The 13,856-nt window shown below is 35.4% G+C and overlaps 1 protein-coding gene across 1 annotated transcript in view; it reads left to right on the top strand.

Annotated features, from left to right (window-relative positions):
* The window catches only part of LOC128223784 (deleted in malignant brain tumors 1 protein-like), a 60,170-nt gene that overhangs the window by 37,887 nt on the left and 8,427 nt on the right, over nucleotides 1-13,856 (top strand). Inside the window, exons 29-40 of the mRNA XM_052933160.1 lie at nucleotides 528-697; nucleotides 1,471-1,624; nucleotides 3,258-3,436; nucleotides 3,972-4,122; nucleotides 6,170-6,348; nucleotides 7,116-7,320; nucleotides 7,934-8,106; nucleotides 9,652-9,740; nucleotides 10,214-10,361; nucleotides 10,867-11,035; nucleotides 11,716-11,843; nucleotides 12,839-12,995. Coding sequence (XP_052789120.1) covers nucleotides 528-697; nucleotides 1,471-1,624; nucleotides 3,258-3,436; nucleotides 3,972-4,122; nucleotides 6,170-6,348; nucleotides 7,116-7,320; nucleotides 7,934-8,106; nucleotides 9,652-9,740; nucleotides 10,214-10,361; nucleotides 10,867-11,035; nucleotides 11,716-11,843; nucleotides 12,839-12,995 — 1,902 coding nt within the window. The remainder of the gene's footprint in view (nucleotides 1-527; nucleotides 698-1,470; nucleotides 1,625-3,257; nucleotides 3,437-3,971; nucleotides 4,123-6,169; nucleotides 6,349-7,115; nucleotides 7,321-7,933; nucleotides 8,107-9,651; nucleotides 9,741-10,213; nucleotides 10,362-10,866; nucleotides 11,036-11,715; nucleotides 11,844-12,838; nucleotides 12,996-13,856) is intronic.

Consider the following 13,856-nt stretch of genomic DNA (forward strand, 5'->3'; position numbering starts at 1 on the left):
TAAAAAAAAAAAATGGATGAATACATATGGCCAAAAAGTTAGGAGATAAAAGTTTGTAAAACATAACATAATTATTCTTGTTATCATCAGAAATTATTATACTTAAATAATCAAATATCAAATGCCAATAATCTGAAACGCATTTCTAAAATAGAAACATGTACAGTCAAACCCTTTTGGCTCAAACTCCCGGGGACCAGCGAAAACACATCTAGCCTCAGGAAATTTGAGCCAAGTGGGAATGCTTGCCTTCAGTATAAAGAGTTCGGTCTTTTACATCCAGTTCAAGCCAACGAGGAAATCGCGCCAACGGGGTTCAACTGTATCTAATCAAAAACTGTTTATTTCCAGTGGCAATGTTGCTGTACGCCAGAAAGTCTTTTTCGGTCCTGGTATAGACCCATTATGGCTTGATGATGTGACTATTTATTTCAAGGGGCAATGTGGCTGTATGTCAGAAAGCCTTTTTCGGTCCTGGTATAGACCTTGGAATGGCTTGATGATGTGAATTGTCTTTTTATTTCCAGGGGCAATGTGGCTGTACGTCAGAAGGCCTTTTTCGGTGCTGGTGTAGACCCGATATGGCTTGATGATGTGAATTGTCAAGGTGATGAAACGGCGATCGACGCCTGCATGTTCCGACGCTGGGGTCAGAACAACTGTGGCCATAACGAGGATGTAGGAGTCATTTGTAGCGGTAAGTGAATTGTTGCTATCTGGAATTCAATATAAGGTTTTGTTTATTCCTGGCTAAGGCCAAAACAAAATTGGTTTGGTTAGGGTTACATCCTTTTCAAAAACAGGGAGGGTAGGTATTTTTTTTATTTTATTAGGCTTTATGTACGAACTTTGTCAATGCAGAATGGTAATGTTAACTTCTGTATAATATATAATATCTTCTGTATATATAATAATATAATATATAGGTTTTAAACTAAATATTAAACAACGCACTTACAAAAAAAGAGGAAAAAAACATTTTACCAATTGACAATAAAAAAGTTTAGGTCAGTGCCTATTTCGTACATGTAGGTAGGGTAGGGTAACCCGAACCACATGTATGTTTTTAGGCCTAATTGACCAGCAGCAATATGTATATAACCTTTATAAGTTGTCCGAAGGTGGGGTAAATAAATGTATACATTTTTAATTTTAGTCCCTGCATCTTAGATCCAGATCATTCATAGTGGAAGTTAGCCTAACCTTGTTAGGGTAGTTTTTTTCGAGAGGAAATAAATTTATACCTTGTAAATTAAGTCCCTGATAGCTCAGATCAGACTCATTCATAGTGGAAGTCAGCCTTATCATGGTAGGGTATAGGTTTTTGATGGGGAAAATAATTGCATATTTATTTGTAATTGTAGTCCCCACAGCTCAGATCCGGCTCATTCATAGTGGAAGTTAGCCTAATTAGGGTAGAGTATAGGTTTTAAGTGGGGTAAATAATTTTATATTTATTTGTAATTTCAGTCCCAACTGCTCAGATCCGGCTTGTTAATAGTGGAAGTCAGCCTAACCAGGGTCGGCTAGAGATTTTCTACAACAATACATGGGGAACAGTTTGTGATGATGGTTTTGGAACAGCGGAGGCGGGTGTTGCTTGTAATATGCTGGGATTCTCTAGGTATTTTTGGAAATAAACTTGATTTATTAAAAATAATATTAAAACAAATGCATGTGTCTGTAAAATAAGTCTTTATCTTTATTGACGTCATTCGTTTTGCCCCCAAAAGACGTGCTGTTATTTAACTGTTAATAATGACATTGTCATAACCCTCTGTTAATATTGTTTAGTATATGTACTGATGAAGGCGTTATGCCCAAACGTTTACAATAAATAAATTGTATGTGTTAGTACGATTTTATTATAACTAGTGAAATATATTAATATTTTAAAACAACTTAATTTCATGATGTTGCCATGATTTGAAGGGAATCTAGTCTTTCAAAGAAAAAAAAAGTCAATTTTTTATGTCCTCTGCAAAGCATGGCAGACACACATTAAGTATTGTTCGTCTTTGTCTGCCTCACACTTTAGTTGCCGATTTAACTTGTTGTAGAGTCTTCAAACTTGTTATGCACATTGATCGTGGTCAGTAGATGACCCCGAATGATTTTACGGTCACTAGGTCAAAGCTCAAGGTCACAGTGACCTTTTGGCTCCTGATAGGCAACACATCCTATTTGCAGAATTCTTGTATTAGACTTCAGAGACCACAAGGGCAAACCCTGATACAATTCAATATTTTTAAAGCGATTTAAATGATTTTTATTGAACAAAGCTAATAATGTTTACTTGCGACAAATTTTCGCCGTTGTGAAAATAGCAAGCCACACTTACCAATCGTATGACGTCAGCGGTCCATATTACATTTTTGGCAAGGTCCGGACCGGACAAAAATATAATAGTGACCGCTGACGTCATTAAACTAGATTTTCAATAAAAATACAGTGATAAACGGACCGATCAAATTTATAAATACAAAGAAGGGACAAATTTATGTGAGGTATAATATAATGCCATATGGCCCGAAGTGGAGTGTTATATTTCTTATATTATACCAAACACTTTTTTACCACTTAATAATTTTAAAGTGCCATTGATGCGTTTTATTATACAAATCTAATATTTTTTCTTGCGAAAAAATGTCTTTGTGAAAATTACAAGCAGCACTCAAGAGTTTAATGACGTCAGCAGTCCATATCGTATAACGTCAGCGAACCATATTATTTTTTGGCGAGGTCCGGACCGGCCAAAAACATGATATGGACCGCTGACGTCATAAAAACTGGATTCTTATTAAAATACATTTATATACGGACTGATCAACTTTATATACACAAAGAAGGGACACATTTATGTAAGGTATAATATAAGTGTATATGGACCAAGGTTCAGGGGAGGTCCTTTTCTTGACTGGCTGGTAGTATGATATGTATAATGACATATGGCCAGAAGTTGTCTGTTATTCCCTATAGTATACCAGACATTTTTTTCTATAACCATTCAATATCTTTAAAGCGCTTTTGATATGTTTACTTGCAAAATTTTTTGCGTTATGAAAATAGCAAAGCCAGTCTCAACTGTTTAATTATGTCAGCAGTCCATAAAACATTTGGACAGTCTGAAAATAGCAAAGCCAGTCTAAACTGATCTTCCTTGTAAGGTATAACAAAAACGTAAGTCATGTCATGGGTCTTTGGGAAAAATATGTGGACAAAAAATCTGAATTTATTAACTGTCTGATAATTTCAAGGGCAAATGCACGAGTGGCCAGCAGTTCTACCCAGTTTGGTCAGGGGTCTGGCCCGATCCTCCTGGACGACTTGAACTGCCTCGGGACTGAGTCGAACCTCCTTCAATGCGACAACAAAGGATGGGGCATTAACAACTGTCAACATTCAGAAGACGTTGGTGTAATCTGTTCTAATGCACGTAAGTTGGTTTTATAAATGATAGTCAACATTGAAAATGTCATATGATGTAATAAATTTTTAATATCTAAAATACCCCATTTTCATTAATGTTATGTAATTTTCATCATAGTTTTCTTATAGCGAAAATTGATGTTTTATGGCTTAGCGTGTTATTAATGCTTTAAGAAAATTGGAATTTTCGGCCGTTCTTCGAACAATGGAGATATGTTCTATTGTGAGTTTTCTTATATGACTGAATTGAAGGCGTCAATGCCAAAGTCAGCTTATTCTGAGACAGAAAAAAAACCCATGTCAAAACTGTCAATCTGTGAGAGTGCAGCTTTATGTTAATAAATGACTGAATTCAAAGTGTTAATGCAAAAATCAGCTTATTCTGAGAAAGATAAAAAATAATTTCAAAATTGTCAATCTGTGAGAGTGCAGCTTTAAGTAAATAAATGGCTGAATATAATTTATTGTTCTATGAATATTGGCCCAGTACAAGTTCAGGGTTTTATTGCCGAGTTCTTATAAAAACGTGCTTTAAATTTCAGCTGCAGCTTCTAATGTTAGACTGGTTGGAGGTACAAGCCAGTACCGTGGACGTGTCGAGATCTTACACAACGGGACGTGGGGTACAGTCTGTGACGATGGGTTCTCTGACAGAAATGCTGTCGTTGTGTGCAGGATGTTGAACTACCCTACGTTAGTATTTATTTTCATATTGTTTGGCTAAAAAGAGGTTGAAGAATTGGGATAGCCTTAAAGCTGTACTCTCACAGGATGACTGTTTCGACAACTTTTTTTTTGTCTTGAAATGAGCCTATTTTCTCGTGAATGTCTGGAAACCAGTGATTTAAGACTGCTGACAAAAAACTCAAAAGATTGCAGTTTCTCATATTCATAGTAGAAAATTGATGGCTAAAAGGGTTACTAACACTTTTAAAAAAATAGTTTATCAGCATTAACAATCAGTTTTCAAACATAACTATGAAAAACTGCTAAATCACTGGTTTCCAGACATTCACTCAAAAATTGGCTTATTCCAAGACAAAAAAATCTGTGTGAGTGGAGCTTTTAGGTTACACACCACCATTGTTATTCCCTATATAATTCAATGTAAAATTATAATTTTTAGATAACATTTAAAGGCATTTCGAGCGAATGCAGGCTATGATAACCATATATATTCTTAAAGTACAAGCTTTAAATTACATTTTAAGCCAATAAAAAAGGGGGGTCAAGTTATTCCTAAGAAAAATCGCTCCACTTGAAAAACAAACTCTAAAAATTGCACCGTCCGCCATGACAGTTCTTCCAAAATGACCTTTCAACTATAGGGCAGCGGTTTATGCTTTAATCTCTACTCTAAATGATAAATCAAGCAATAATAGATACTTAAGGTATAAAAGTTTCAGGAATAATGATATTTTTGATTTACAGTGTATTGAGCATGTGAAAATATGTCTATCAATCATAAGAACATTTATTTTTTATTGAGAGTTTTCCACACAACGGAAGTACATATGACGTAATGGTGACGTCATTCCTTAATGTCATTGTCAACATTGTCATATGCAAAACCATTAACCTTGGCAATTCATCAAAAACTTAAAGCTTTTAAATGAAATTTGATACACATGTTGCCAGAGAACAAGAAATATCTGTTAAAGGGGCATTTGCCTATGTGCTAAAGGGATAAAACTGCACTCTCACAGATTGAACGTTTTGACAACTTTCTAATTTTTTGTCTTGGAATGAGCCAATTTTTGGGAAGATGCATGGAAACCAGTTGTATAAGACTGCTGACAAAAAATAGATAGAAGATTTTTATATTTAAGTTCAAAAATTGATGTTTTATGCATTTTTCTTAATACATGAAACATTTATTTTCGAACAGAAATAGGAAAATCTGTGATCTGATCTTTTGTCAGCAATCTTTCATCGTTGGTTTGCAGATATTGACCCAAAAATTTGCTCTTTCCAAGACAAAAAATAAAAGAGTTGTAAAACTGGTAAATCTGTGAGAATGCAGCTTTAAAGGGGCTAGACACCAGATGGCCCTAAAATTCCCGTATAAATCAAGTAAGTTTTTTTTTTTTGAGATTTTGTAAAAAAATATAAATATAAGCTAAAACAGTGCTTACACATTATATTATGTAACATATTTGCATATGAGGCTGATGTTGTGAACTGTCTTCAAAATCTGGCTACAGGATGTTAAATATATATGGGATTGCATGTTTCACTTACCACATAAAACTTAATATCACTAATAGCATATATAGGACACTGAGAAAAAATATCAAAATCAGCAGCAGCCATACTATGTTATAACTTTCATAAAATTTAAAACTACAAAATAATTATCTACTTTTTTTGTTGTCGTCTTCTGATGTTAACCTTGCTCGATATTATACTGTCAATGTAACTAAATCCATCAATTAATGTAAGTAGCGTCCCTTTGAAGTCAAATGTAAATAAACATTTTTGGGCCTTAAATGGACCCGCATCAAAAGCCTAATACTATAAACAAGATAGAAAAAACCCCATCAAAAGCCTAATACTATATATAAGATGCAAAAAAACATCAAAAGCATAATACTAGGTATAAAATGCAAAAAAACAACATCAAAAACCTAATACTATATATATAAGATGCATTTTATTGATGGGAATTCCGGGGGCAAAAAGGTGCATCCTATACAATGATTTAACATAATTTATAATTCAAATACATCATTTCTTTTAGAGCTGGTGCTCATGCTATTACACGTCTCACCGGCTACCCCACAGCGCCAACTCAGATCTGGCTCGACGATGTTGCGTGCACAGGATCTGAGCAGAGCATCGCTGATTGTACTCATCGCACACCATGGGGCTCAAATAACTGTGGCCATAGCGAGGATGTGGGTGTTGTCTGCTCCTCTAGTAAGTGTTGACTGCTCCTCTAGTAAGTGTTGACTGCTCCTTGAGTAAAAGTTGTCTGCTCGTCTACTAAATTTTTAACTGCTCCTTGAGTTAATGTTGTCTGCTCCTCTAGTAAGTTTTAACTGCTCCTTGAGTAAATGTTGTCTGCTCCTCTAGTAAGTTTCCGCTGCTCCTTGAGTAAATCTTGTCTGTTCCTCTAGTAAGTTTTAACTGCTCATCTAGTAAATTTTAAATGCTCCTTGACTAAATGTTGCCTGCTCCTCTAGTAAGTTTTTACTGCTCCTTGAGTAATTGTTGTGTGCTCCTAAAAAGAGCTGCCTTCTTTTTGAGTAAATGTTGTCTGATTCTGATGTAAGTGTTTTATAACACAAGGCTGCCTTTAAGCTGGTGTTTTTCTCATGATCAATTATAATCTAAAATCAATCAAAAAAGTCAAGCATCAGCCACACTCCATAATTTAAAATGTATCCTTAGGTCCTGTTTATTTATTTTTAATTCAAATAATCAATGCAAGATATTTTAAAATAACAAAGCAGGCATGTCAGAAATTCATAAGAAACTTGTCCTTATAGAATAATGAGGCAAAAAAACCCAAATGTGTTACATTTTATACAAGCATAATTTTTTTGATTATTTATCAATTGTCTATTGATTTTCAATCTCCTATAACCATTAGTGAAATTTAGTTAGACTCGCAAATTTGCTCAGCTTACATGTTACTTGAAGCACTTCGGGGTAACAAAATATTCACCAAATTCTATTTATAGCACCACAGGGCACCACCACAACCACCGCCAGGATCCCCCTGTCCACCCCACCAACTGGATCAACGTCTGCAAGACTGGTCGGTGGAAACAGTGCATACGAGGGTAGGGTGGAGGTTTTTGCCTTCAACGAATGGGGAACAGTCTGTGACGATAGTTGGAACTCCTCTGACGCCTCCGTTGTCTGCAGAATGTTGGGATACTCTGGGTAATAGGACTGTTATTTTGATTGTAATATTTTTAACAAGCTGTACCTTATTGATTTTGTACAATTTTTAATAAACTGTCTAGTTTTCATGATATTTTGAAAAATGATGTAGAAAGTACCCTGAATATGTAATATGTTAAAACAGTAATAGTTACTCCACCTACTGGTTTGATATGGGAAATGAAAATTTTTTAATTTGGAAATTGGTGCATTTCCATCCAGGTGCTGCTGCTAGTGTTTCTGGCTTCTGTTGTAAAGGTAGTGGCCCTATTTGGCTGGACAATGTCCAATGTAGAGGTATAGAGGCTCTTCTTGCTCAGGCTGTATATTATCTTCTTGTAGGGTCTCACACAATGGACAATGTCCACTGTACAGCTTTAAAGCCTGTTCTGAGTGTGTATCTTATCCCCCAAAGGGCCTCACAGTTAATGTAATTTATATCCTATTTCAGAAATGGTGCAGTAGCCAGCGTTTCTGGCTACTATCGTCAAGGTACTGGCCGTATCTGGCTGGACGATGTCCGCTGTAGAGGTTTAAAGCCTATGCTTGCTCAATGTGTATCACATCCCCCCGAAAGGGCCTCACAGTTAATGTAATTTATATCCTATTTCAGAATTGGTGCAGCAGCAAGGGTTTCAGGCTACTATGGTCAAGGTACTGGCCGTATCTGGCTGGACAATGTCCACTGTAGAGGAACAGAGGCTTCTCTTGCCCAATGTGTGTCCAATGGCTGGGGTGCCCATAACTGTGGTCATCAGGAGGATGCGGGCGTCTCATGTGTTTCCTGTAAGTTGGGTCTTGTGTGTTTTATATAAGTTGGGTCTTGTGTGTTTTATAAAAGTCAGGTCTTGTGTGTTTAATAAAAGTCAGGTCTTGTGTGTTTTATATAAGTCAGGTCTTGTGTGTTTTATAAAAGTCAGGTCTTGTGTGTTTTATATAAGTTGGGTCTTGTGTGTTTTATAAAAGTCAGGTCTTGTGTGTTTTATATAAGTTGGGTCTTGTGTGTTTTATAAAAGTCAGGTCTTGTGTGTTTTATAAAAGTCAGGTCTTGTGTGTTTTATATAAGTCAGGTCTTGTGTGTTTTATAAAAGTCAGGTCTTGTGTGTTTTATATAAGTTGGGTCTTGTGTGTTTTATAAAAGTCAGGTCTTGTGTGTTTTATATAAGTTGGGTCTTGTGTGTTTTATAAAAGTCAGGTCTTGTGTGTTTTATATAAGTTGGGTCTTGTGTGTTTTATATAAGTTGGGTCTTGTGTGTTTTATAAAAGTCAGGTCTTGTGTGTTTTATATAAGTTGGGTCTTGTGTGTTTTATAAAAGTCAGGTCTTGTGTGTTTTATATAAGTTGGGTCTTGTGTGTTTTATATAAGTCAGGTCTTGTGTGTTTTATGCAAGTTGGGTCTCATACATTTTATGTTAGTCAAGTGTTGCGTGTGTCATGTTAGTTGAGTCTCTAATGTTTGATGTAAGATGGATTTTTCTGAGATTTTCAGATTTAATCTTCTCTGTTAGTGTTTTTTTTGGTCATTAACTTATTGCTAGGCTTTTGTTAGTTCCTTTGTTTAAATTGATTTAAACTTATTAATTTAAAGATTGTGAAACAAATTCTAATATTAACCCTTAGGCTGCTGATGGCGATTGTGAAACAAATTCTAATATTAACCCTTAGGCTGCTGATGGCGATTGTGAAACAAATTCTAATATTAACCCTTAGGCTGCTGATGGCGATTTTAAAGGCTTTGCAAACAATTTGGAACCAGACCAGACACCGAGTAATTCGGCGCTTGGTCAGGTTCCAAGCTGTTTGCCACTCAGTCATTATATCCCCAAAGTTTTAAGTAAATTGAAAGAAATTTAGAATTTTTGAAATTTAGAACCAGGTTCCAAGCTGTTTGCCACTCAGTCAATATATCCCCAAAGTTTTAAGTAAATTGATAGAAATTTAGAATTTTTGAAATTTAGAACGACATTTTTGAGCAGACGACAATTTACCTAGCATGCAAAGGGTTATTCACTCTTGTTGGCACAGTGTTGGGTACACGAAGGAATTCCACATATCCACAAACCAAACTCACATGGGCCTAGGCTAGGAATCAAACCCTTGTTCGCCTAGATGAGAAGTGAGTGCGGTAACCACTGCACTTACCGGTCAAGCAAGGTTTTTAATACAGAGGAATAAAAAAAGAAGATTTAATTTGGACTCTGAAAAGTTTTTATTAACCCCATTTTCTAACCAAAAAAAGCAGAAAATGATAACTTAGGTTTAAAACATCTTAAAACAAAGCTATCTATTTTTTATCATACATACATGTACTTCAGTGATTTGACATTACAGCAACGGTCCCAGATCAATTTCTGCTGTTTACCGACACCACTAACAAAGCCATCTTCCGAATGGACATGAACTCACATAGCTACGTCAAAGTAAGATTTCATTCTTTGTAAGTTATGATTTCAAAATGAATATTTGATTGCCATTGCATGGTTTGAATTGAATGTTTTCCTAAATATTGATCATGAGCAGGCCTTTTCTTAGGCCTGGAATTCCTCATCTTGCCCACGGGCATTGATAAAACTGTACCCATATGTAAAAAAAAATTAAAATGCATTTTTACTATATTTTGTATAACTGAGGTGGGAGGAAAAGCATCTACCATGGCAGCATGTGTCAGATTATAAGTATCTTCCAATGCAGGGGGTGTAAGATAGGTGCATCCCGACCCGAGCGTAGGGTGTTTTGCGGAAACGAGGTTACCGAGTTTCCACAGAAAACCCTGCGCAGGGTTTGAATATTCTTTTCGAATACCCTTTCAACCGTTTGGGGTAAAATTTATCTTTGACTTCAAAATTTTGTTTTAAAATGTGCCTATTTTAAACATTCTGTAATCTATTTTTAGATTCCATTACCGAGCCATAACAATCCTATAGCTATCGATTATGACTACATCGGAGAAAGAATTTACTGGACGGATGTGGGCCGCAAACTTATTCGCAGTGCTTCGCTGGATGGGATGAGCTCAAAGACCATCCGAATATTACCAAACAGTAAGATATTTTAAATTATTTTGGTCCTTTATTTTTTCTTTAGTTTAAACATTATATATTTTTACAACGAATGTGAAAGAAGTTATGATAACTTATCCTAAGTTACTCTCTTTGGCACGATGTTGTGCGAGAGTGTGGTCTTGTGTTGTGGGGGAAACTGGAGTGCCCGGAGAAAACCCACTTTTCCGGGTTGGTGACCACTAACCAAACTCACATGTGCCCAGGCCAGGAATCAAACCCGGGTCGCCTTGGTTAGAAGCAAGTGTGCTAACTGGACAACCAGTATATTGTTCTTTGACTTTTATACTGATTCACTTATACTTTTTTTGTCACAGGAAGCACAGATCGTAGCCCATCCATCCATCCATTGATCCATCCATTCATCCTATTCCATTCCATCCATCCATCCATCCATCCATCCATCATCCATCCATCCATCCATCCATCCATCCATCCATCTGTTGTTGTACAGGCTGTTTTTACGACCACCATCTTTCACTTTCAGATTCAGTAGCAGATGGCATAGCAGTAGATGCTGTATCCCAGCTTCTGTTCTACACAGACACAGGAAGTGACATCATCGCTGTCATGACGATGGACGGTTCCTTCCAGTCCATTATCATCAACCAAGGCTTGGATGAGCCGAGAGCCATTGTTGTGGATCCTACCAACATGTAAGTGATGTAAAGGTTTCACAGAACTGTTCTTAGCTCATCTGGTTTATAGAGAAAAAAGTCATGGTATTGTTGGCATCTGGTGCTCCTAAAATGGCAAGTGCTAAAATCTCGAAATCAGGAATAACAATTAAAGGCTAAGGGGATCTGGTTAATGTTTGTTGTAATTTTAAGGGACGTTGGCTTTCAAAAATTACAAAATCCTTGAAAACGTTTTACATTAATGTATTCCTCAAAATGTTCTTAAGGGATTGGACAGCTCTCCCGCTCCCACCCAGTATAACAAATTGATAATAAGCAAATGAAAGACCTTCACATGGCGCACAAGTGTATGTTTGTTTACAGTTCAAAACTCTTGGAATGAGCCAATTGTGTAAATATCTAATAACCAGTGATAAAAGACTGCTGGCAAAAGATCAAATTGCAGATTTTCATATATCTAATGTGTCAGTAACACTGAAGAAAATTGCATTAAACATCTATTTTTGACCATAAATATGAAAACTTGCGATCTGATTACCGGTATTTGTCAGCAGTCTTTTATATCCCTGGTTTCAATGCATTTTCACAAAAATTAGCTCAATCCAAGGCAACAATTACAAAAGTTGTCAAAATCTTTTATCTGTGAGAGTACAGCTTTAAGATTGCAAGTCACAGAGTTTAACATTTAAAATTTCCAGGAGAGTTTACTGGAGTGACTGGGGCAGACAAGCCAAGATCGAGTACGCTAACTATGATGGATCTAACAGACAAGTGATTGTCAACACGAGGCTTACTTGGCCAAATGGAATCGCTGTTGATGCCAAAAGTAAGTTTGTGATTTTTTAGGATTTTGAAAATAATTACTAAATGCTTAAACATTGTGGATATTAGTAATTAAAAAGTTCAGACAACTTGGTTTCTTATATGCTTCCAGTTGATTTAAAGAAATTTATCAGTGAAATAAAATTGATATTTCACTGTTTGAAACAGTGAAAATATCAAATTTGTGTTTTTCACTGTTTTAAAATTTTAGCCCGCTCTCAGGTCCAAATCAGAGGCCAGCATGCACAGGGCTGAGACACAATTTCAAAGACATTATTTCAGATGTTATGTGTGCTTACAAATTGGCACGTGTTTTCTTGAAAAGAGTAAATAATTAATTTTGACTCAAAATTTTAGGAATATAATAAAAAAAAATAATGTTTGTTTCAGTGTAAGATAGCAATATATTTCACCTTGTGAACACCAAAAGTGAATATTTTTGTTGCTCACATGGTGAAATATATTCAATCTTACTCTGAAACAAACAACTATCCTCTATAAACTTGTATAAATTGTTACAGTTTTTATAGTACTTTGTCCTCAAGTAAAAACATCTTAAAAATAGATAGAATTTGGGTGCCTTTAAAGCTGCACTCTCACAGATTTACCATTTTTACAACTTTTTTTATTTTTTGTCTTGGAAAGAGCAGATTGCAGATTTTCATATTTCCGCCCGAAAATTAATGTTTTATGGCTTAAACCGTTACTAACGGTTTAAAAAAAATGCATAAAACATAATTTTTTTAACTTAAATATAAAAATTTGCGATCCAATTTTTTGTCAGCAGTCTTATAAAACTGGTTTCCATGGATTTTCGCAAAGATTGGCTTGTTCCAAGACAAAAAATTAAAAAGTTGTCAAAACGTTCAATCTGTGAAAGAGTAGCTTTAACACTCAGATGGTTGTTACAGATAGATCAGTGCATTACGTTGTATAGAAATATGAAAATGTTCCAATTCATTATTATAACAAATATGGTCATTGCATTTTATTTTTCAGACAACCTGATATACTGGGCGGATGGCGGAACAAATACAATAGAAAAAGCCAGTCTTGATGGTTCTAACAGACAGACATTGCATGCAGATAATTCAGCGCATTATTTCGGCATTGCTTTGAGTGGTCAGACTCTGTACTATACTGATTGGCAACATAGGTAGGTGACCAATTTTTTATGCACTACATAATCGGTGTCGAGGTAAACAATCCATTAAACAATCGGTTTGACGACTTCAAACTTCAAATACACTGAAGGACATATAATAACAGGCTGGAAAATTGAAACTTGGGTCGTTCATTACATCGTTTCCCTGCAATTAGTGAATTACAGTATAAATTGTATTTGTGCAAATAATATATTGCCTGTACTTGGAGTGCCTGACTAGCATAGTTTTTTCAGAAGGGAAACTCATGTTAATTTCATCATCAAAATAAGTCATGATATGATTAATAGTCACAAAACAAGACCTGGGGCCTTATTCTATAACCAAGTTAGATTGAACTTGAATTTAAGATAAGAATCAAAGTGTTTTGATTGGCCTGTATATTTAGCAGACCAATAGGCTGAATGGAATCATTGAGGCATGTCTAAGGATAAGATCAATATTGAATACAGGCCAAGGGGTCGTATTTATAAATCATCTTAAGTCATTTTCTAATTTTAGTCAATTTCCTAAACTTTTCATAGCAATATTAAGTATTGGGAAATAAAGTATTTTGACATTATTATGTACTAATATTAAATGGCCAATCAGACACTTAATTTTGGAACATTACTTAAGGAAGAAAATCACAAAAGATGTTATATGAAGACCGTCCATGTTTTCCGCAATCTATGGCAATATTCTTCAAATCTTCTTCAACCACATTTAAGTTTTGGTTCCTGGCAAATAAATACATCCACGTGCGTAAAAAGACTAATATGAAATAATTTTTCAGAATTCAAACAACCATTACCCTTCGAATCCAACCAATCATTACCCTTTTCCCGCACAAAATGACAAATATGAGAAAACTT

Source organism: Mya arenaria, chromosome 17 (assembly GCF_026914265.1).
Source record: "Mya arenaria isolate MELC-2E11 chromosome 17, ASM2691426v1".
NCBI lineage: Eukaryota > Metazoa > Mollusca > Bivalvia > Myida > Myidae > Mya > Mya arenaria.